Source organism: Anarhichas minor, unplaced genomic scaffold, assembly GCF_050575085.1.
Source record: "Anarhichas minor isolate MPS153535 unplaced genomic scaffold, ASM5057508v1 ptg000027l, whole genome shotgun sequence".
Lineage (NCBI taxonomy): Eukaryota > Metazoa > Chordata > Actinopteri > Perciformes > Anarhichadidae > Anarhichas > Anarhichas minor.
Window position 1 is genome coordinate 4,459,569 of NW_027466473.1, and position 23,264 is coordinate 4,482,832.

The 23,264-nt window shown below is 44.8% G+C and overlaps 1 protein-coding gene across 3 annotated transcripts; it reads right to left on the minus strand.

Annotated features, from left to right (window-relative positions):
* Positions 1–22,667, minus strand: mark4a (MAP/microtubule affinity-regulating kinase 4a). 3 transcript variants are annotated; one of them, XM_076102510.1, is made up of 18 exons: positions 22,064–22,667; positions 19,267–19,464; positions 18,474–18,527; positions 14,511–14,559; positions 14,067–14,132; positions 11,222–11,292; positions 11,074–11,130; positions 10,431–10,667; positions 8,317–8,436; positions 8,129–8,228; positions 7,892–8,001; positions 7,303–7,489; positions 6,604–6,815; positions 5,573–5,676; positions 5,005–5,289; positions 3,322–3,404; positions 2,580–2,642; positions 1–2,523 (listed from the first exon to the last, which is right to left on the minus strand). In XM_076102510.1, the coding sequence occupies exons 1-18, from the start codon at positions 22,115–22,117 to the stop codon at positions 2,129–2,131; spliced, it is 2,445 nt and encodes an 814-aa protein (XP_075958625.1). In that variant the 5' UTR covers positions 22,118–22,667; the 3' UTR covers positions 1–2,128. The 3 variants fall into 3 exon arrangements, with proteins under 3 accessions (XP_075958625.1, XP_075958626.1, XP_075958627.1); XM_076102512.1 differs by having other exon boundaries at positions 2,274–2,465; positions 2,598–2,642; XM_076102511.1 differs by lacking the exon at positions 3,322–3,404 and having other exon boundaries at positions 1–2,465; positions 2,598–2,642.
* Positions 22,668–23,264: the final 597 nt, after the last annotated feature.

Here is a 23,264-nt window from a genome sequence, read left to right on the forward strand (position 1 = left end):
AAACAGCACACGCCAAACATGACTGAGAAGATGTCATACATGGGTCTACAATGCAAGAGTTTTGATGATGGCTGAATGTCGCCCTGCGAGAGAGCAGGGTCTCAAACGCAGAGCTGAGGAAAGCCAAACGCTCGTTGTGACGTTAGAAAAGAGGCGGTTGTACGTGCGAAGGTGGTGGACAGGGGTCAACTCCCTGGTAGATGTAGGGAGTTTATGATGGGTGGGGAGGGGGAAGGAAATGGGGCTGGGGCGTTTTGGGGTCACCATGAGCAAAGCCACAACTGAGAGATAGTATTAACAGTAAATCAGCAGCCAAACAACATGATCTCTGTAGCCTACGTAAATATCACAGTACGTCACTAGAAACAGGGAGGGAGAATAGAAAGCCTTCTCGTTTTTTTCTGTCTCTCTTTTTTTCTTTACATTAAATATGCACTATATGAAGGCGCCGGGGGTTGTTTCGCTTTAAAGGCAACTGGACTAACAAGAAGAAAACATTGTGCACACTGCCCCCGTCGTGCCTTTCCGGATTCGGAACACTCCCCTCTGAACCCTGCAGCCCACAAAGTCATCGACAATGGACGTGCCAGTTCATAGACTGTGCCACAAAACGGGAGAGGGTGGAGATTTAGAGGTGCGTGTTTCTCCGTGTGCGTGTAAAGGTGAGTGTGTAACTGAGATTTCGCTGCTCGGCCTGATCCGCTTTTGGTGCTTCCCATCAACGCACTGAGATGATGGCACATGGCACAGAAGAGAACCCAGAGAATTGCATTGCACTGGAAATGAAACCAGAGCACCACTGTTACTTTGGAGCGGGACGACTGCGAGATTTCAAGGGGCAAGTTTTGCGTTCGTCGCTCTCACGCCACCTGACCAAACAGTTGAGGGAGTATAGGTGGAAAGGTATTCTCAGGTGTGTGTCTCTGCTTGTCGCGTTTTCAGTACGATGCTTTTTTTAAGAAAGGTAAAGGGATGAAACGGGGTGGGACGTTGGGAAAATCGAAATGCTTTGAAACAAGTTTTACTGACAATGACCAGCGCTGACAAACGATGAATCCAGCCAACCAGAGAGCAGCATGTGTGCATGTGGTCTTTCCAGGCCTCTCTATTCATTCTTTTATAGAGGCAGCCATAGAAAAAGTGTTTCTTGACAACAATGGTATGAGTTATATAACTCTATAATATTATACCAAATCAGTTGTGTTGATTGGTGCATGGCGTTACTGCACCAACATGTTTTTCTTCATCTTTGTTGTGCAAACAACGTGGGGATTGTTTCTCAATAAACATTATCTACATGTTTTAAAGTCCCATGCAGAGAAAACTAATGTGATTGAGAGGCGACAACTCTGTCGGATGAAGAAGCGGAAGATGTCACTGGCTTTTTGTATTCCAGGTCGGCCTCTGATTGGCTGTTTCAAAGGCCTGTCAACCCCGCTCCCACTGACCTTAATCCAGTGCGGTCGTCACTGCTGCATGTACATGAATCAAAGCAGCGCAAAACTCTGTGACTGCCGGTCTGATCACTGAGTCGGACCATATCCACGTTTGTGCATGTTATTGTCCCCAGGTGACAAAAAGTCAGCAGATAATCATCGGTTGGTCGGGGGGGTGTATACGTAAAAGGTGACATATAAAAAGAACAATTTTTAAAAAAAGGACTGGCTGATTAATGACGTCCGGTACACAAGAGATGATGTTTTTCTGTAGTGGTGAAAGTGACAGTGGAAAACAATGATCAGAGCAATAAATAACAAAATAAAGAGTCATTATGGCTAGAGTAGCGATACAAAATATTCAACTAGATTCCGTCTGATCCAGGTCCAGTGGGTGCAGTTGCTCACTGAAGAAGTTGGCTGAGCTGGGTGGGGTGATTAGGTGGATGGGGTGCCTCAGTCTGTATAACTTTACGGGTAAGGTGTGCGCGTATGTGTGTGTGCGTGTGTGTGTGTGTTTGGGGGGGTAGTCATGAAAGAGACAGGAGTAGTCTTTTCTCTCGGGTCCAGCCCCTCGCCCCTTCTCTGCTATTTTTTTCTTAAATTTTCCCACCAACACCTCTCTGTGCGCACACACATCCAACACTCGCTCACACAACAACAAGCACTCATACGCAAACACGTCCCTCTGTTCAAAGTTCAAGGTCCTTAGAGATTTGGGTGGCAATGTCTCGAAAAGCTAGCGGCGTCCCCCAGAGTCGCGTGTAGCGCACCCCGTTAGAAGTCTCGGAGGTGCCCGTGGAAAGGTGGCACACCTCGGCCTCGAAAGCCACGCGGCCCCCTGCCACGCCGTGGGTGCAGGAGAGCAGAAAGGGGCCGGCATGGTGGACCTGGCAGCCACATCCGAGCGCCGCCTCCCGCAGGGCCAGAACCACCTCCGCAGGGTCCCTCCGCCCACCGCCTCTCAGATCCCAGCCACGTCCGACGGCCCGGGGCTCGGACGCTTTTTGATACCAAGGTAGATGGCAACTAGGGAGGTGGGGAGGGTCATCAGAAAAATGTTTAGGCATTGAAACGTGCTTGCTTTCTACTAGTCTCATAAAAAAAAAAAAAAGATATATTTTCTAAGTGCTGTCCTGCAGCTGGAACAAGAGCACTGACCTTGTGACCGCAAATCTCCTGATTCCCTCAGATTCATTTGTGACCCTGTGGGACAAACGGGCAGAGTGAGAGGTAATCCACCCGAGCACAACGAGCCTTCAGAGCAATCCACAACTCTCAGATGAGATGGCAGGCAGTAGTGGATATTAGGGCTGCACCATTAAGGCCAAAATGACAATCACGATTATTTTTTATCAATATTGTGATCACGATTTATCATCGCGATTATTAAACCTGATCGCGATTTGGATTAATAGTGCAGCCCTACTGGGTATCTTACGGTGAGAGGTTTCCGTTTTCTCACAAATTTCAAAGCATGCAGATATGAATCCAGTCATTTGACTCTCAGTCACCTCTGTTCATGGCACTACGCATTCCAATCCATTCTCGCAAACACGTGGAGTAACATGTAATGACTTTCAACCCATCAACCACAAAAACATAAAACACAATTTCTAAGGGTACAATTACACCCAGGATCATAAAAGACTGTCTGTGCTGACAATGACACTGATAACAACGGAAAGTTAAGAAACAAGAATCAAATGAATCTTCCTTGACTGCAACCATGCTTGGAACCAAGAGTGTGGGACCATGACAGTATGAAGATGGTTAACAGTCATGCAGACAAGCAAGAATTCACAGATAGAGGTGTGAAGAAGTCAGGCGGACATATGGGGCAGCACAGGCAGACAAGAAAGAAGCCAGAGACATGGGAACTTACTAACTGTTTTTGATCCTTGTGGAAGAGTACAACCCGAGACTGATTTGTTTGAGCCCTGGCGCTTGGACGGGTCAAGGTTGACCCTGATGCCATGACAGTGGGGGGAAAGCACAACGAGATAAAGAGGGAAGAGCAGGGGGTGGGGGTGGGGGAATAAGAGAGAATATAATTGAATAACAGGAGAGCAAGTGGTGGAAAAGAAGCGCAGCGCACGAGCCGATTGGCGAGGATAAAGCTGAGGTTTGATAAGATTAGACATGTGTGATTATGACGACTGGGAGGGAGAGGGAAGCGGAGGATAATCCAGGGCCACAGAAGGGCTTGCCAAAAGGCCGGGTGAGTACAATGTTCTGATAAGCGTGGATCCATATCCAGGGCTGTGCTCAAGCTGAAAGGAAGAACTTCACAACAACGCTACATCATTTCATACTGTATGTTTGATATTCTTGGTTTGTGATATATTGTCTTCTTAAGACATATTTTACATTTTAGCAGCTGAAACAGATCCTGATACCTGGTGACATCTTTATCTATATATTCTCTTTGATTCAAAATAAATCTTGGCATTAGAAGTTTCCATGGTGTATTATAAACTGCTTAGAGCTAGTGTTTGGAAGTAGGTCATAATTCTCTTTCTAATATCTATTTTATATTGCTTTGGAATTCTCCTTCAAACAACTGGATTCACTCTAGTTTCTCACCAAACGCTACATTTTACAAGATTATATATGAACATATTATGATGGCCTTCGCTTCACTATTATTCCCCATGAATAGGGCTTGCATGCAACAACCATGAAACTGAATGCAACCTCAGTATGTTAGCTGTTAACTCTATTATTATCGGTAACAGGTACCGTTGACTAGCTCTCCTGCTGATTATAACACCGATTTGTTTTTCACAATGTAGCGAATTTGAAGCTGTATCGGAGGCATTTCCACTACTGGTGTCTGAACAATTCTAACGAATTATTCCCCTCTTCATATGACCATACAACAACATTTGGGAGCCAGTAATAGGATAAAAGCTATGTGGAGTGGAGAGGAGAGAGGTAGGAACTGATGACAACATCGACACATAGGTCCCCTCTATAGGTTAAAGGTGTAAAAAGATGTAGTGCCTGAAATAGTGAAAAGTGAAATTAGTAGCTTGAGTACAAAACAAAAACCCTTTTAATTCCAGCCATAACATTAATAGTTAAACTCATGACATCTGCAGCTCTGAATAGTTTGACATTTAGGAAAATATAGTTCCTTGCAGAGTTTACATGAGAAGATCGATATCACTCATGTCTGTACTGTAAATATGAAGCTAGAGCCAACAGACTATTAGCTAAGTTTAGCACAAAGACTGGAGACAGGGGGAAACAGCTAGCCTGGCTCTGTCCAAAGTAAAAACAAAAAAGCCACACCTACCAGCACTTGAAAAAGGTGTGTCTTTATGTATCTGACTTGCTTAATCTGTACAAAAACCAAAGTGTAAAATCATTAGGTAGTGAGCTTTAGAGGTCCTGGTGGGTGCTTTTTGTTTCCTTTAAAGAGGGCCAGGCTAGCTGTTTCCACATGCTTCCAGTCTTTATGGTAAGCTATGCTAACAGTCTCCTGGCTGTAGCTTCACATCTAATGCTCAGACTCTAAACGTGGGATCAATCCTGTGATACGTGACAAGCGGCATGCATCTACCTGCGAGTGAGTTTGGAGGTCAGCTTGGTGAAGAGGTTGGAGGTTGCCCTGGTGCGGGCGTGGGGCAGGGGGTTGGTGTCATGGTGGGACAAGGTGGGTGAGGTGGGTGGGGCTGAGTAGACCGGGGGCCCGCGGTCCCTCAGCTGTCCCCCGTGAAAGGTGCTGCGGATGGTGGAGCCTCGGGTCAGGCGGCACCGGTCCGAGGACGAGGAGGAGGCGGCAGCTCCGGCGCCAGAAATGCTGAGTGTGGAGGGAGACGCTTGCGGCATGCGGTGGCCCAATGAGCTGCAGAGTAGAAAAAGGAATGATTGTGTCTTAAGCTAGCCCAGGCATTGTCTCCTAACAACAGAACAACTGCTACCTTTTTAAGTAAAGATTTTCAGGCAAAATGACTGGAGCATTAATCTTACACTCTTACCTTTTTAAGTCAATGTATGATTTGATGTTATTGCTTAACGGATCCATATGATGATGTGCTGATATGGCTCCACCAAATAGTTACCTGCTTAATCTGCTTATTAAAGATCTGTACTGGTAAATATTCAAACCTCCCACACACAAGTGGTACCTGTTGTCTTTGCCGTTCTGCAGAAGAGAGTGTCGGTCAGCGCCCGAGCGGTCAGTGCAGACATATGTGTTCCTGCGTGTCATGGCGCTTCCAGGGATGTTATTCTACAGAGAGGAGAAAAAGGTAAGAGGCAGGATATTAAGTCACTTTGATATTCAGTGGAGCCAATTCCACTACACACTGTTACAGTATCACATTCAGTACACACACAAAAAAGTGACACTAGCAGCAAACTGTCATTTTCTATGTTAAAGTGTGTTTTCTACTTCCATGTATACGCCTCATGTCTATCTATGAGTTAAGCTGCTCTCAAAACATGCAACATAACTAAACACTGTTGATGAAATGAATAGTTAATAGAACTGGAGCCTTTAACAATGGGAAAATGTAAGTTTGAATTTCATGATTTTGTTGTGTATTTACAGTAATGCGAGGAAGTCCAAATTAGTGTAAAGGTCGGTCTGAAGCGTCGATGATGAAAAGTGAGTAAATAATTGACAAAAAGGGCCATAACAGCACACTGAGCCATGTCGTGTCAGGTTGTTCACGCAATGGGAGGAGGTCCAGGTGGGAATAAAGCGTCAGTGATTAAAAAAATGAGAAAGCCTGAACACAAAAATCTAAAAGCTCTCTTGGATATTTGTAATGACTTTTGAGACGCTCCCTAACTTCAGCTCCGCAGTTTCCCTTCTTCAGTGCAGCCTTAAACATCAGATCATGAGGTGAAAATGACAGCTGTGTCACATCAATCAAGCTTTATCCCGCACTCCACAATTAATCTCGTGAAAACTGAATTTCTGAACATCATATGTTTTTTGTTTACATTTTGGCAAACTATTGCTGCTTTGGCAACAGCTCCTGTTCACACTGTACTGATAACAATCCCCTGGATTATTTCTGTACAAAAGAAAAAGTCTTAATATGACGACTATGGGCCTAGATCGCAAATTAGAAGCACTGCCTTTTTTTATGATTTCTAAATCATACTTTTTTCTTCTCTCTGCTTCTTGAGGAGGACATCTGTCACTTACTGTGGTGGCCGTCATGTCTTTGCGGCGGTCTGGGATCTCAGACTTGTTGGGGTTGTTGGCACTGCTGACCATTGGGCTGGAGGGAGGGAGGCTGTGGCTCCCCATCACGCTGCAACTGGTCTTACGTGAAGGCATTCGTCCCTCCCGCAGCTCACGCTCGCCCGTGCTAGTGGGGCTCCGTTTGGGGTGCATGACGGGCATGGAGGGCCCGCCTTTGTTGTGGAGGACAGCAGAGCACAGACACACAGAGACTCGTATAAGGAATATTCTGCAAATACACTCTAGTGGGTTATGAAAGGTATGTCCCCTCCATACAAACAGTCAAAGCCCTGCACTCTTAGAAAAAGGGTTCCAAACGGGTTCTCGGAAGCAGCTCCTGGCTGGGTTCTAGATGAAACCCTTAGAATATAAAAGGGTTCTCGTTAGCAACCCCTGGGTGGGTTCCAATTTAAACCATTGTAATATAAAAGGGTTCGCTGTAGCACCTCCTGAGGGGGATCTAGATGAAACCTTTGGAATATGAAATATGAGGGTGGAAAGGCTCTGGATAGAGCCTCCAGAGAGTGTTCTTGGCGGAACCATTACACCATAGAAGGGTTTTCCGAAGAACCTCTCCTAGGGGTTTCTGGGTAGAACCCTCTGAATGGGTTCCAGGTGGAACCTTTATAAAAGGTTAGAGAAGTTAGAGAAGAGACTCACAGAAGTCGCTGTGTCGTCGCTGCCTGTGGTAGGTGGAGGCACTGCGCTGGGTCTTGCTATGTGAGGAGGAGGTGGATGACGAAGAGGAGCCGGTGGCTGAGGAGTGCTTGTTGGTCCCATTGGTGATGGGACTGGGTCGTACCCTTGCCAGGGACAGGCTACTAGCTGTCCGAGCCTCACTGCCCTCCTATAACGACACAGTGATATTAGTGTTTGAGAACAGATATTTCCTTTTTCCCCTTCCATGCTTTATTTCCAAAATGTTCTTATAAGCAGCTAACACAGTAGAACAAAGCTGACAACATGGAAAGAAAGAGTGGAGATACATTCCAGATATTGTGGTTTATTTTATTTAAGGCTGTTTGTTTTCAGATGACATTTAACACATGCATTTAAAAAGTTGAAAAATATGTCAATATTTGCCAAGTAAGGAATTCAAAAGTACTAAGTATTATAGTTTTCTATGTGCTACTGGTGATCAAGGAAAAGATCAACCTGGTATTTCATTCATTGTCAATTGCTCTGGTTAGCATGTCAGCCAAATACTTTATATGCAAAAATAAATATTGGGTAGATCTATATAACTCACATCGCCTTTACGGCCCAGTAGTAAGTAGGTGGCGGTGACTTCATTGTATTTCTGATTGAGCAGAGCGTCCTTGATTTCCTCTGAAGTGAAGCCCATCCCCACCATTACCTCTGAGGAACACAAAACATCACATGAAAGGCAAGAGAAGAGACAGTTATAGAAAACATCTTGCGTCTCGACTACATCGACCAGGTTTCTTATGGTCTCTTAGCAGTAACAGCGGTCCAGCTGACTCACCTATGCGAGCCGGATCGCTGAAGTCTTCAACAGGTTCTATGTGGGGCTTCAGGTCATCAGTCTCGTAACCTGAATTTATCCACTTGTCCTTCATGACTTGCTGTAGAAACAGAGACACAGAAAAGCTTCAGTTGCGTTTGAATTTCCCGCAACGCTAATTTGTGCCTCATGTGCTTGTGTGTACTTACGTCGAGGGTGCAGCGTTTGGTGGGGTTGAGCACCAGGAATCGGCGAAGGATCCCCTCACAGTCTGTGGACATGTAGAAGGGCACGCGGTACTTTCCTCTCAGCACGCGCTCCCTCAGCTCCTGTTGGCCAAATCCATCACATGTTAGACATACAGCTCTTCAAATTCCAACTCTGCAACCAGACCAGGCAGCAACCTCCATTTCTGAAGCCATTGCGGAAGTGTCTTACATTTGCATTCTCTCTACTGACCAGCAGGGGGCGACTCCTACGGTTGCAAAAATAAGTCAGATTGTATAGAAGTCTATGAGAAAATGACTCTACTTCTCTCTTGATTTATTACCTCAGTAAACATTGTAAACATGAGTTTATGGTCTCAATCTCTAGTTTCAATACAGCATGATGTTCATTTAGTACATTATGGTCCATTTAGAGTCAAATAGACCATAAAGCAGGGTATACTTTCGGGCGGGGCTACTGTGATTGACAGGTCACGGCCGCTACCAGAGCCGTATACAACGTCTCTACGTCACTCCTCCACTTTCCAAATATGGTAACTTCCATTCAGTGGTTGCGAAAAAAAACAACATGGCAACGGCCGTAATCCAAGATGGCAACGAACTCAAGGTTTCAAAATGTCAGTCCACAAACCAATGGGTGATGTCACGACGACTATGTCCACTACTTATCTACAGTCTATAAACCAGATGCACATATGTCTTTTTTTACACCAATATGGTAAGAAGAGTACTTTTGTATTGGGCATTATGAGAGTGACAGCATGATGCATCACAACACATTCTGCACATTCTTTCACTCGGACGAGGAAATTCTGACTCCCCCACTCATAACCACCACTTTGGTTTCTGTTGAACTTTTAAATTACAACATATCTAAAACAATTTATCTGATAAGACCAGTCAGATGTGTCTGTTGCATAAAAGTCCCCAGGTCCCTCACTGCAGGCAGTACTGTACGCTGGGATGCGGTCGGATATGAGACGGGTAAAACACACATTTGTCTCCATCCTCTGGTCTCGAGCTCTAGGGGGCCACTCATTGCCATCTGCTGGATTTTGGATAGAAATACTATATTTTTTAGGTGTTGTTATTTAGCAGCGGGTTCTATTACACAATAACATTACAGAAGATAAAGACAGAGAATAATGCTTTCACACTACTCATCATTAATCATGCCTACTTTAGTGGATCATAACATATCACCTATGGAATTAATCTGCAGATGCTCAAACTTTTATGTGGATGAGCCACGACAAAGGCTGAAAAAGGCCTGCAACAGACAAGGTAAGGCTTGTTTTATCTTTATCTGATTGCCGGAAATGCCTTTTGCTACTGAGGCAGTTGTTGATCACTTGCGGCCCACTACCGTAAAATTTTAGGCTGATGGGTCCAGTAGTACGCAAGATTATGCGTGGACAGACAAGATACACACATACACTAGGGCTGTCCTCGACAAAGGAAATTCTTCGTTGACTTACACTCTTATGATTTTGTCGACTAAACGATTAGTCAAATTAACAGATCTGTAAAAATGAGTATCTCCACAAAGAATCACACAAAAGCAACACTTTAAATCTTGTGTTTACCAGAGACGTGTTCGTGATTTTCTTGGAAATAAGTCAATCAGAAAGAAAAAAAGCATAAAATATGACTACTGGACTAAAGAAATCTTTGTCAACTATAAGACCAAAACGACCAATAAGTTGACTAAGAGGGGGCAGCCCTAACACTCACACACGCACACACACACAAACACAACCTAACACATGATCTCCCCACAGTCTTACATCTGGCGGAGATCATAACATTTAAAGTAAACCAAACCACTCAGCCCTAAATGATGATAAAAATACACACTTCAAACCACATGGGTTTTATACAGCCCAATAAAATGGTTCCACAGTGTGAAAATAGCAAATATTCAAATATATATATAGAGAAGAAACAGCCATCTAGTCATCTTGACTAAATCAGGTGGCTGTCGGAAACATTTCAATACATGTGAAGCCATTACTGTTACTGTAACCCCCTGAGGGAAACTCAAGGCCCTAGATGTAACCAGACAGACAGACAGTCCCTCTCTCCCATCCACTCGCCTTCAGGTTCTGCCCATCAAAGGGCAGCGAGCCGCTGACCAGCGTGTAGAGGATGACTCCGAGACTCCAGACGTCCACCTCGGGCCCGTCATACTTCTTGCCCTGGAAAAGCTCGGGGGCGGCGTAGGGCGGCGAGCCGCAGAACGTGTCCAGCTTGTTGCCCAGCGTGAACTCGTTGCTGAAGCCAAAGTCGGCGATCTTGATGTTGGCGTCGGCGTCCAGCAGAAGGTTCTCCGCCTGAGTCGCACATATATTCATGTAGAAGAGGAGGGGGGGGGAGAAAAAAAAAGAACAGCAAATGAGAGACTGATGGGGGGTGGAGCTTGCGTGTTGTCCAACAACATGGTTACTGTACATGACTCACACTGTTTCTATGTCACTGTGTATGTTTAGGGCTGTAATAGTCTATTAGAACAGGCCCTGGCTACCTCCTACCCTTCCCAGCATCTCTATTCACCAGCGCCTCACCGTGCGATTAAGATGGTAAAGGGCCCTTTTCACAGACACAGATTAAGACTAGTCACAGATTATAACTTTCTGTTCAGTGTAATCTGTCAGTGGAAGAAATGCCCCAGCCTTGGAAAAGCCCTAATTCACCAGCTCTCTGAAAAGCAGCCCCCAAACCATCTTCAGAGCCTCTCACCTTCAAATCTCTGTGGACAATGTTCTTCGTGTGGCAGTAGTGGACAGCGGAGACAATCTGTGAACGTGAGACGGACAAAACTGAAGTGCTGACGACTGAACGTGAGGATCGGTACAATGCGGGCATCCAAGAGGCAATGTATTCATACCTGTCGAAATTTGGCTCTGGCTTCAACCTCCTTCATTCTCCCATGAGACACGAGGTAGTCGAACACTTCACCTGTGAGCAACAGAGACAGATCAGTCAGCTGATGAAGCCAGAAGCATTATAGCTATTTGATTACATATTGCTGGTGCACACAATCAATTCCAATCAATTCAGTTATTAATATTCATAAGGTGTAAGTGCTGTCAAGGTGTCGACTTTATTGTCTGCAAGGGGAAATTTGTCCTGTAGCCACGGGAAAACAGAGAATGACACAGAATTAGAAAAAGAGTTTGACATTTTGGGAAATATGCTTATTCGCTCACAGAAGAAGATCACAAACAATAAAACACACCCTTGCTTATCCAATACACTCAGGGGTTATGCGGATAATATGGCTAACGGCTAATACGGCTAATATAGCTAATATTAGCTAATGTTCGCAAAGTTAAGGGGCCATCCTGCTACGTTGATTTGAATGGGAATGTCCGTCCTACTACTATTCTATTTCTATGGTGTATGCACTACTGTTCAACAGACATACAGTATATCATTTTTCAGCTTATACCAATTTAGCATCGGCATTACATTTACATATCCATCCATCCATCCATTTTCCTCCGCTTATCCGGGGTCGGGTCGCGGTGGCAGCAGGCCAAGCAGGCTGACCCAGACCTCCCTCTCACCGGCAACATGTTCCAGCTCATTCTGGGGGATCCCGAGGCGTTCCCAGGCCAGCTGGGAGATGTAATCCCTCCAGCGTGTTCTGGGTCTTCCCCGGGGTCTCTTCTACATTTAGATAGATTCACATTTTTTCCATTGCTGCCACATAAGCTTTCACTGATGACAGGAAATATTAGATAGAAACACAACTTCTCAATGACTGACAAGCTTTTCTGAATGACAATGAAAAATAAGAATGCCTGGCTTAGAGACTAGGAAGATGACTAAGGTGGGGTGGGTGGGGTTGATATTTATATTTCACTTCATAAACTAAGATGATCGCCTCGTGGCTGTATGCGCCTGCAAACCAATCATGTTGCAGTTTACGTCCATGTCTGTCCAAAATGTCATTAGTTCATCAACTGATCCTATTAAACTAAAAATACAATTTTATATTTCCTGTGTGTTTTTATGCAAATCACCACTATAGATGATGATAATAAATATTTGAGTTCATTGGTTATAGGCCTATTAGAAATGGACTGAAGTAAGATGAACCGAGTGAAAACTATATATTTTAAGATAAAACAGATGTTGACAAACTGCATAATTTGCAAATGCAAAAAGATAATAAATCGCAATATATCACAATGCCAGCATATAGCAATATCGCAATAATATCGTATCGTGACCTATGTATCGTGATAATATCTTATTGTGGGCCTTCTGCTGATTCCCACCCCTAAATAAAACGATAAAAGGCCCTTTCCTCATGTCCCTTTCAAAACATAAAACTACTTATCCCCACTCCTTTTCTGACCCCCGCCACCCATCCACCATCATTTTTGTAGAGTCTCTTAGATGTTGTTTAATTACCACTGTGTTTGAGTGGCTGCGAGATGATTTGGATTAACAGAGTGAACCGTTGTTGGATGTCATATTATTCATGCTTGGAAATACTGTTTATGAAGATAGATAGTTCATTTTAGCCATTCAGTCACCACTGCAACTCCCTGATACATGCTTATGGTCTTTTTTATCCTCAACCTAAAGCACTTTGGGCTTGACAGAAAGCCACATTTGAAACAGAGTCTGTGACATTCTCCAAGGTCACAGTAAGCAAACGATACGGTTCGGGCCAAACAGGATTGGTGACCGACACAAATAGAACCATAAAAGAGACTAAAGGAAGCCAGAAGAGGAAAAAAAGGAGAGCAACATTCGATACGATGTGCTACCATCACTCCTGAAACTGTGTCTAAAGTCAGTTTAAACAGCTTGGAGGCTGCTCAGTTATTTATGTTGTGGTTCCATACTCTGTTAAGTTTGGCTGTTGAACTGTACAACACCTATTAGGTGGTAGTCAACAGTCATCTGATGGTGACTACATGATCCCACTATGTCAGAGTGCTGGAGCATCACGTGTTTGGATGAGTAAAGAGTCAAATAAAGTAAATAAATAACTAGTAATCTGGTGAATGCATAGATGCATATAGCTCAAAAAGCTAATTCAACACTACATTGTTGTTTAAAAGAGTGGGAAAAGACACTCAACAATGGTGAAATAATTTCACTTGATTTTGACTTGTTTAAATACAAACGATATTAACACTACTGAAACAGTATTTATCATTATTAACAGTACCAGCTCTCATATTTTTCAATTCCCCTCAACTGCAGAGGGAACAAAGCTGTGTGTCTTAAAGAAATACTGACACATGTTTGACAAACATGCTCCCTCTTAACTTGACTGTAAATGTAAGGCTACAGCCAGCAGACCGTTAGCTTAGCTTGGCATAAAGCCTGGTTTCTTTTTTGCTCTAGCGTTACATTATGTCTTGCAAACGGACATCATTCTTCTCATCGAACTCTCAACAAAAAGGCAAATAAGCATATTTCCCAAAATGTCAAACTATTCCTGGAAATTGTATTTGAGATATGGACGAGAAAAAACAAAAAACTCAAATGTACCCGTGTTGTTACAATTTTGCCCGTTAGCCATTGCGTTTCACCATTCATCCAAATGGAGGAAGTAAAGTGTAAAATGATCCAATCATGATCACACACACACACACATGAGAATTCCCTGTTGGGAGCATGGACAAGCCGTGGTTCCACCAAACCTGTGACTTTCTGCATCATTTGCACACATAGTATTTCCCGGACGTGACGGCGGACATACCCACCTCCACTGGCGTATTCCATGATTAGGTAAAGGGTCTTATCAGTCTCAATCACCTCGAACAGCTGCACTGTGACCCAAAACAGAATCAGATTAAAATCAAATAGATATCAACAAATCCTGCTCCCATCATAAATAAACAGCGCAGCCGTGTCTGCCTGTCTTAACACCAATGACCTCACCATAATGCTGTGTTTTTTTTTTTAATTATCCATATGGCATTTCAGCTTTACGCAATCCAACCTGGTGACCTCCATATGAGGCGTGAGATGACGCTCGCTACGGTTCGGTCAACGAACGCTCTGAAGCTTAATCAAAGCATTACACTTCTGTCTGGGCACACACACACACACACACACACACACACATGCGGAAGCAAAACACACACACACGCAGGGACCCAGCACTCAGACACACAAACACATTGAGATGCATGTATGCGCCTTACCTATGTTAGGGTGATTTAAGCCTTTCATTATTCGTACCTCCCGAAAGAGCTGGGAAGAAAAAAAACAGAATTTTAATGCCTTGATGATATTAGACACAGATAGACCTTGTATTGCAGACGCTGCATTTGAGTGTTCTCAATCTGGGCTTTAGAGTGCAGCAACGAGGGACAAGAAATGCATTGACATTGTAGAGAACCGTGTATGTTCTTTGACTTTCCTGGCTGGATACCCATGTCTTTAGGTCCCAGGACAGACTGACAAGTAAAAATGAGTCGGCATTTTATTATTTTTCTCATTTTAAGAGGGCGGTCGTTAATTTCAACAGCTGAAAAACATTTGTGATGATCCCTATTTTTGTTCTTCTTGTAAACATACAATTTTAAATCTCTCTCATCTTCTGGAGAGTCACCAAAATGTTAGCAAATGGTTGAGGCCAAAAACAAATCCGTCCACTGAATTCCCCTGGAATAAGTTAATGAGATTCAGCACAAACAGGGAGTAAAAACAGAGGTGCAGAGACACACCTGGACGGAGTGGGCTGACACTAATGTCTTGTGAATCCTGTGAGTCAATTCCCTTTATTATCAATGAACAGCCAGGTCACCCAGGTGAATAGGGTCACAATGTAACTAATAGGTAGCGTTGATTACTTAAATTAAGACAATTCAATTGTAGTACAACTTTTCTGAAATGTTATGTATATAATGGTAACTTTTGGTGAATTTAGGAGAAATCTACAGACGCAAATAGACAAAGTAGTAAAATAAAACACCTAAATGTGTATTTAGGATGTTTTCTCTCCACTAGTCTTAGAGGAGACGTGATATGGAAGATAAATAGCCCAAAATCTCTAAATTGACCAGTATGAAAAACAATGTTTTTGCCTTAAATTGTTTCAAAATTTCATTTTGTGTTCTGACTGCATAATTCAGAGTTGGGTCTGAAGACTACAAGTTTGAATAAAATCTCTGCTCCAGGCTAAAGGCTCCAGGCTACATGAGCTGCTGCCAGCACACACAATGCCTGCATCTCCTACTAAACCGTTGGCATTCAAGTTGCATTGTGGGTAACGTAGGGTTTCAACAAGAAAGACGAAGGTGTGTAATAAAAAAAGATGATGTCCTGCAATTTTGCTGAATTGATTCCGATTCTTTTTTTTAACTGCCCATTGTGAGTCTGACTGTATCGTAGAAATGTTCACCACAGTGGAAAGCAACTGTTTTAATACACCACTTCATAGATGAAACGTCCGTTCAAATAAGATGGGCCCTGTGCTGTGGTTGTTTGTCATATTGTCTTTATTAAAGCACACTAATGTGCGTTCAATTTAGCTGCTGAAATAAAACAAAGACCCCCTAAGAGATCGGGGTAACCAGGACAAGCCATTTATACTTTTTGTCCTAAAAATAACACCATCCCTTGCCATCGAGGGAACAACCAACAAAGCCCCCTCGCTGTTAAAAACAACAACAACAACAACAACAACAACAACAACAACAACAAATGGCCCACACACAAATGGGATGAATCTGCAGTCAAAAACTTCTACTCTCCATCCGATCGCTTCTCACTGTGGTGTGGTATGTCTCCTCTGGGGGACAGATTTGTACACTTTGTTGGAGAACAGGGGGATCCGGTTTGAGCCAGCGCCCGTGGTTTCACATCTACAACGGTACACTCCCTCAACAAAAAGGCCATCGCTGAAAATGAGTGACTCTCCTCCTCCACGTCGTCGACTCCACCAACTGGGGTAAAAAAAAAAATGTTAAAAGATGGTGCGATAAGCTTTTCTATCCTCTTTTCTCAACCCTCCCCCTCTCCTGTTGTCCCTCCATCCCCTCCTCCTTCATTCGATTCCTCTCTGGCAGTCTTCTCCTCAAGCGGCGCCCCCAACGTCACTGTTGCCATAGCGACCCAGGTATTAAGACCGGGCTCTTTCCCAGCTTCTCCAGCTGTGTTCAGAGGGAAACTTGGGATACGTAGTGCTGAAGCGTCTCATCATCCAGGCGTCCCATTAATCCCCCCCCCCTCCCCTCAACATGCCCGTCACGGCGGGCGCTGAGCCATCAGATCCGTCAAAACAATAAACAATCCCCTGGCAACATGTTCGACCCCGGTTATCGCTAATGACCGCAAATAAATAGCAATTCTACGACAAAGCTGACCGAGAGGGACACACGTGCTCCGTGGTATTAAAGGCTGCAGGCTGCAATTAACAATATAGCAGATAAAAACAAATTGTATTAAAATGTAAGTATTAAATATATATACTGTATATATCATTTCTAACTGACACATGTTTGGTGTCCTCCAGCATCAGAGAGGCCAGTATATAAACCTCCTCCTATAACCTGCTATTTCCTCTTAACAGATTGATTTTTACTTCCCTCTTCTTTTCTTTTCCTCCCCCTCTTTTACCCTCCCCTATACAATACATCTCCCTCTTTCCTTCTCCACTCTACATACATTACCGTCCAGATTATGCTAATATGGGCTCTTTCATGTCTTCGGTGCTGAGGATTTTCTCTAGCCCACGGGTATGTAAAGAAGCCCCGCTATCATCACCGGCCAATAGTAAGAGCAATCTCTCCAATCAGCGGTCGCCTCTCTCCTCTCCATTGTCTCTCGCGGCAGCCGGTTCCCGGTCCAAAAAAAAAAAAGCACCAGGCAGGATAACATACAAATTGGGATTACAGTTGCTGCAGAGCATCTAATATTCGAGGCAGGTTTGGTACACGATATAAGCACCAGAAATATGATGAGTCAAAGTGTCAGGATTACAGGAAGCCAGCGATCAAAGGGCCAACGGGTGGTTATGGGAAAAGAGTACTTTTATGCACTAAAGCCTTGATCATACTGTAAAAACCCAAGGTCACCGCTATCGTTGCACTGATTGATTATTTACAAAAACAAAAGAGAAGTCAAATGAAAAATAATACTAATCAAGAGGGAGTTATAAGGAGATAAGAGAGGGACACACTTGTAGCTAAATGAGGGAGACACTCTGGCCTATGTGCATATATAAGCAGCATTATGGACAAATATGAGTTGATTGATCGGTTGTCTGTGCTTATATTCCCTCACTGTGAGATACTTCTTCACCTGGCTCTGTGCGATCCAGATTAATGTGGTCTAGAGATAAGCTGGAGATATCCGAGCATGTGATCAACCCGTGACTGACGGGCCATGTGTCCGGGAGTGTCCGGGTATCAACCGGTCCAGGCCATCCTTCTCCCGAATGTCTAACATTCCAACTCCTGTGTCTGAAGCACGTGTGCGTCAGCGCCACGCTGCGGTTGCTCTTGATAAGTGTTTTTCCGCCTCTGACCTTCACGCACAACAAACCTCCAGAGTCCACCGGACAGGCTCAACACTCAAATTTGCTGACCACAGCAGGAGAAAAAAAAAGAAAAAGTCCAGTCCATCAAAAGCCTTCCTTGTGACAAACAGCGAAAGCTTTTCTGAAGACACAACGAAATGGCCACCAAACCCCAAACATCAAAGACTGGAAGACAAATTATGAACAAACGTATGAGTTCCGAGATGAGTCCCCCCCCCCCCCACAGGGAAGTGATTAGCCCCAGAGAGAGAGACAAGAGATGATCACCGGAGCAGAGGTCTCCCCTCGCTCCCATCCAGTCCCTAGCACCTGCCAAACAGCATCACATCCCACAAGCCCTCTCTCCCTCTCTATCAGCTGCTCTCTTGTTCCTGCCCCCCTCTGAGGAGGGACCAGCTGAGGATAAACCTGAACCTCTCCAAGTCCCCGACGGCGTGTCGCCTATTTTGTTGAATTATATCAATGTGACAGAAAACCATCCACTTTTCTGATGCCTGGCCACTGCCGATGAGGGCCGATTGTATTAGATGGTGTAGCGTGTGTCTTTCACTTTTTGTACCTGAGGACGCGATGCACATATTCCTCAATAAACAGGCCATCTTTATAAAGAGGGGGAACTCACCTTTTGTAGGCTGGTTGGGTTCAACTGAGTTTTGTCAATGATTTTTATTGCAACCTGGAAGAGACGTCAAGCAAGATTTTGATGAGGAGAAGTAAACAAACCACCATTACAATTTGCCTCTCCTTATAACAGCCTCCATTCATTCCTACTGATGTCATTAACACCTCTACCTATTGTACAATACACAGCCCTATCTCAGTGTAACACAAATAACATCTATGAATATGTGCACCACTGTCAATGGAGCCATCTTTTACAATGGGTAAATTGCACCTAATGGTTTTATGACTGATAAATCATTTACTAAAGCTTTAAGTCTTGAGTAATGTATAATAACCAATTTGGGGTTGCCAGGTTGTAAAAGATTTCCAGTGTTTGTCTTTTCTTTTTCTGTAATAATGCAGTTATAAACTATTAAGAAGTGGTCATAAGGTCCAATCAGTCAAAGCATCCCAAAAGTTGTTCTCAATGGTTTATTACTGATCTATTAAGCTTTATGAAATGGCTTACTAAACATTATAAAGCAATTATTTACAACATATAAACATTTCACAAAATGTACCTTATCATAAAGTGGTACCCATGCGGATTGAAATGATTTGTCTTAACTCAAACCACTAGCTTGAAACTGAAAAGGTGAGTTTTTCATGATATCTTCCCTTTCAATACTCGACCAAGTCATCAACTGACCGCCGCCTTTCATCACCTCGGATTCATCATCCATCAACTGCCCATCCATCTCCTTCCTCCCTCCCTCTCTCCCACCAAGGCCCTCCACTGCCCCATGTCTCACCTCCTTGCCCGTCAGGATGTGGCGGGCCAGCTTGACCTTGGCAAAGTTTCCCTTGCCGATGGTCTTGAGCAGGCGGTAGTTGCCAATGTGCGGCTGCTCGTCAGAGCAGGAGGCGATGGAGTTCCTGCACCGGGCGCCCAGCGAGCGGCTGGACTGGCTGGTGGCCTTGTCGGAGCGGCTGGCCCCCAACGACACATGCTGAAAGGAAAAACAAAATAAGGGTGGGGGCGGGGTTAAAAAGAGAGGAGAGAAAGAGTGGTCACTCACTGTGCCAACACCATAACACCTCCATATAGGGCTGGGCAATATGGAGACAATCAAATATCATTTTATATATATGACCACATACCGCGATATCAATATTATCGGGTTTACACAATGACATTTTGATAAATAACCATCAGTAATGTGGATATAATGATTAAGTGGGAGAAGGCAAATAATAGAGCAGCTATAACAGTCTGGTAAGTTCAGAAAACTACAAAAACCAGGAAAAGACAACACTTCTGCCATCATGACATCCAAAATCTAAGATGTTATCTAGTCACTTATCATGATATCGATATATTGCCCAGCTCTACCTTCCAGGACTGCCTGTACCCATGGAGCACTGGTGGTCTCCAGAAGCTACATGATCTGGGTTAGTCCCTTTTGTCTCTGCAAGCTGGTTATGAACTCTGGTCACCAAAGAATATGGAGACAACATACTGTTTTTAGGCAGCAGCTAAACTGTTTTAAGGCAAAGGTCCGGGGGAACTCTAACTAGAGTATCTGCTGTACTTGTGGGAGTCACTGAGCTGCTACACCAGATGTTTTGTTTCTCCATAGAAAAAGGAGCGACGCTGAGCCGAGCAACATGTGAATACATGCCCCTTCGTTTCTGGGTTAACAGCTGTTGTCCCCCACGTGAACACATTGTTTCCATTTTGGGTTTCAGCATCATCTCCTTTAGAGGTCTGCTACTTGACCTCCGGAAGATGTCTTCATGCAATACGACAGAGCGTAAGGTAATACTTTTCTGCTGCAACCTGAAGTAGCCCTGGAGTGTTCACAGCCCTGTTAGCCGCTGCTGCATGTTACCACCTCGATTCTGGACCACAACGCTTCCGAAGCCTGAGTCACGGACAATGTTCAGAGAGGAAGCCGAGCGGAAGACAAAAGGAGGACAACAACGTGCGTTTACACAAATGAAGCCGGATGCATCGCAGTGTGAAGCAGCTTCTTGTCATGTGACCAGAAAAGATACAGAGGGATAATGATGGTGATGATGATGGGGGGAGGAAAACAAAAGCAAGGAGATGGAGAAACCAGGATATAAGTGGAGAGAAGACGGAGACAGACGATAAAAGGGTGGAGAGAGAGGGATGTACAGCAGGAAAGAGGGAGCAGATGCCGGCACTGTGGTCCCTGGCATCACACTTCCATCCCCCCAGCATGTCATCTTGCTCTCAGCTTCACACACACTCACACAACCACGTAGCCTCACGCCCCACCTTCAGACACTCCCTCCTTCCCTGTTCTCATGCCCCACCTTGAGCCAATTTGGACCCATGTCTCTCCAAATCTAAAGACGCCGGCAAGTCCCAACCGACAGCAAGGGGGCCGGGGTGCATCAGCTCCACCGACTGTACGGCACAGGCTCGCGTCGAAGCCATTGGGCCTCAAACCTGTATTCCCACCCCCACCCCCTGTCCATTCACTCATCTGTCACCGTCGCTTAACTGTGGAAGGGACGACAGCAGGATCCAGATCCATTTTAAGTGGAAGGAAATGGCTCTGCGTTCGTAATCAATCGTGCACTCACACTTAGTGTAAACTCACACACTTGTGCACGTCCAGCTCCACACACACACACTCACATCTACTAGCTTAACCATCCCTCTGTGCTGAGAGCTCTGCTAACAAACGGGGGGGGGGGAGTCTTTGCCAGAAGAGTTTAGGGCAGAGAAATGCCATAATGCAACGCCAATCAGTCATGTCACCATTTTGATGGAGGATACATTCATAAGGGGTGTGCAGATAGATAGACTCTGTCATATTCCGTCTGTCTCACATGAATAAATCCCCTTCGCCTCTGTCTTCATTAGAGGCCACTACTGTTCTCCACTGTACTGAATGTATGGCGCTGTCTGACACCCACTGGCTCTGGGGTTGGGCGCTTTGTAGGCTGCGCAGCAACGGACTGCACATCATTTTACGCAGTAATCCCCCTTCGCTTCATGCAAGCAAACCCAGATATTCTCCATACATTTATTGTGGCCTTCTGCGCTCACGTCCCACCCATCCAATTTCTGGGGAATACACACACGCACACACACACACACGCGCAGGCAAACACACACACACACAGGCGGCAGCAGCAGCAAGGAGTCTAATGTGACATCACTATCTCTCCACAGCCTTGTAATAAGAGGTGACGGCTGGTTTTTCAGGCTTTCTGCGCATATCCGCTGAATGTTATCTTATGCGGATGGACTCATTCCAGGCTTGGCTCGCCATCGGCTCATTCCCTGCGCAGACACTCAAGGTTAGCCATTTTTTGTAAAAAATGCAAAGAAAAAAAGAGCCTGTTCTGCTTAAAAGATCCATCCGATATCACCTCCAGAGTCCTTTCACCCGATGAGGAACATATAGCAGCATCCATGACCCCCCCCCCCCCCTTTCCCCCGCCTACACTGTGTGAATGAATGCCAAAGGCCACATATATATCTTCTTTTTTTTTTTTTTTTGCAGGGATGCACGGTTTATCCTTTGCATGCACACAAACATAGAGGCTATAGGCTTCAATTGCACTTACATGGTCTCCAGTACTCCTGTCGTTCCCAGACGGTAATGCAGACCGAGAGGACATGTTGTTTTACTCTCTCCCCTCTTTCCCTGAGTGAGAATCGCGGTGCGTTTGCGTGGATGCTATTCACGGGGCTCCGAACGGACACAATAACATCCGCAGACGCGACCCCGACCGTCCCCAAATCAATCTGCCTCTTCTCCAGCCGGCTGAGCCGCGGTCGAGAGGAGACCTCTGCCTGTCATGGCAGCGACGGATATCTGGAGGAGAGGGGGGTGGGGGTGTTGGGGGGTGTCCTCTCAAACAAGCTGCATTTTTTTCCACCATGCACTTTGCAAAAAATAAATAAATAAATACATGTAAAAAATGAAAAACACGGCCGATCAACGATGCAGCAAATGCAATGCAATGCAAATCCCGAGCATCGAATGAAGTGCTTAAAATGCGGTGATGTTTGGCCGGAGCCCAGCGTCTCTGTGGCGACTATCCACCCCCTGCCTCATCTCGCCACACAAAACAAACACGGCTCCTTCTGGATGAGTATCTCCGTTCGTCAATAGCACTGCCCGATACGTTCGTTCACTTTAAACCCCGCGACGCCAAATGCAACCCGCTCCCCCTTTTTTGCAGCAAGCTCGCAGGAAAACACAGCTCATGGTGCGGCGGTGGGTGTGTGTGTGTGTGTGTGTGTGTGGGGCGGGGGGGGGGGGGGGGGGGCCGGAATGTTCAGAAATCGGTGTTCCCGGTCGGTGAGATGCGCACCGCCGTCAAGTCAGGAAGAATGCATCGAGTAGGAAGTACCGGTCTCTTTCTTTTGACGTAAAGGCATTTATGAATCAACAAGAATTCATTGTAACATGCATATTGGGCTGAAGCTAAAAGTACTACAGTCCTGCAATGAGTCTTCATGAAGGTTATGCAGTTTGTGGTGCAGCTGGTATTCTATTATAGTACTGACAGGTGTTTCTATTCTATTGTGAGGGTACACTAAAACAGCACATATCTCTCCTGATAAAAAAAATCCTAACATGAAGTCTCACCTTTCAAATACAGACATACAGCTCCATCAAAAGAACATCCGCATGATAGTATAAGACAAATTAACGAAGCCAAAGACAAGTATGGCCATCAGGAGGAGGGAAATAACAGGCGACTGAGTCTATAAAAGTGTATTTAGTGATACGCTGCTGATATGTATATAAATATGTAA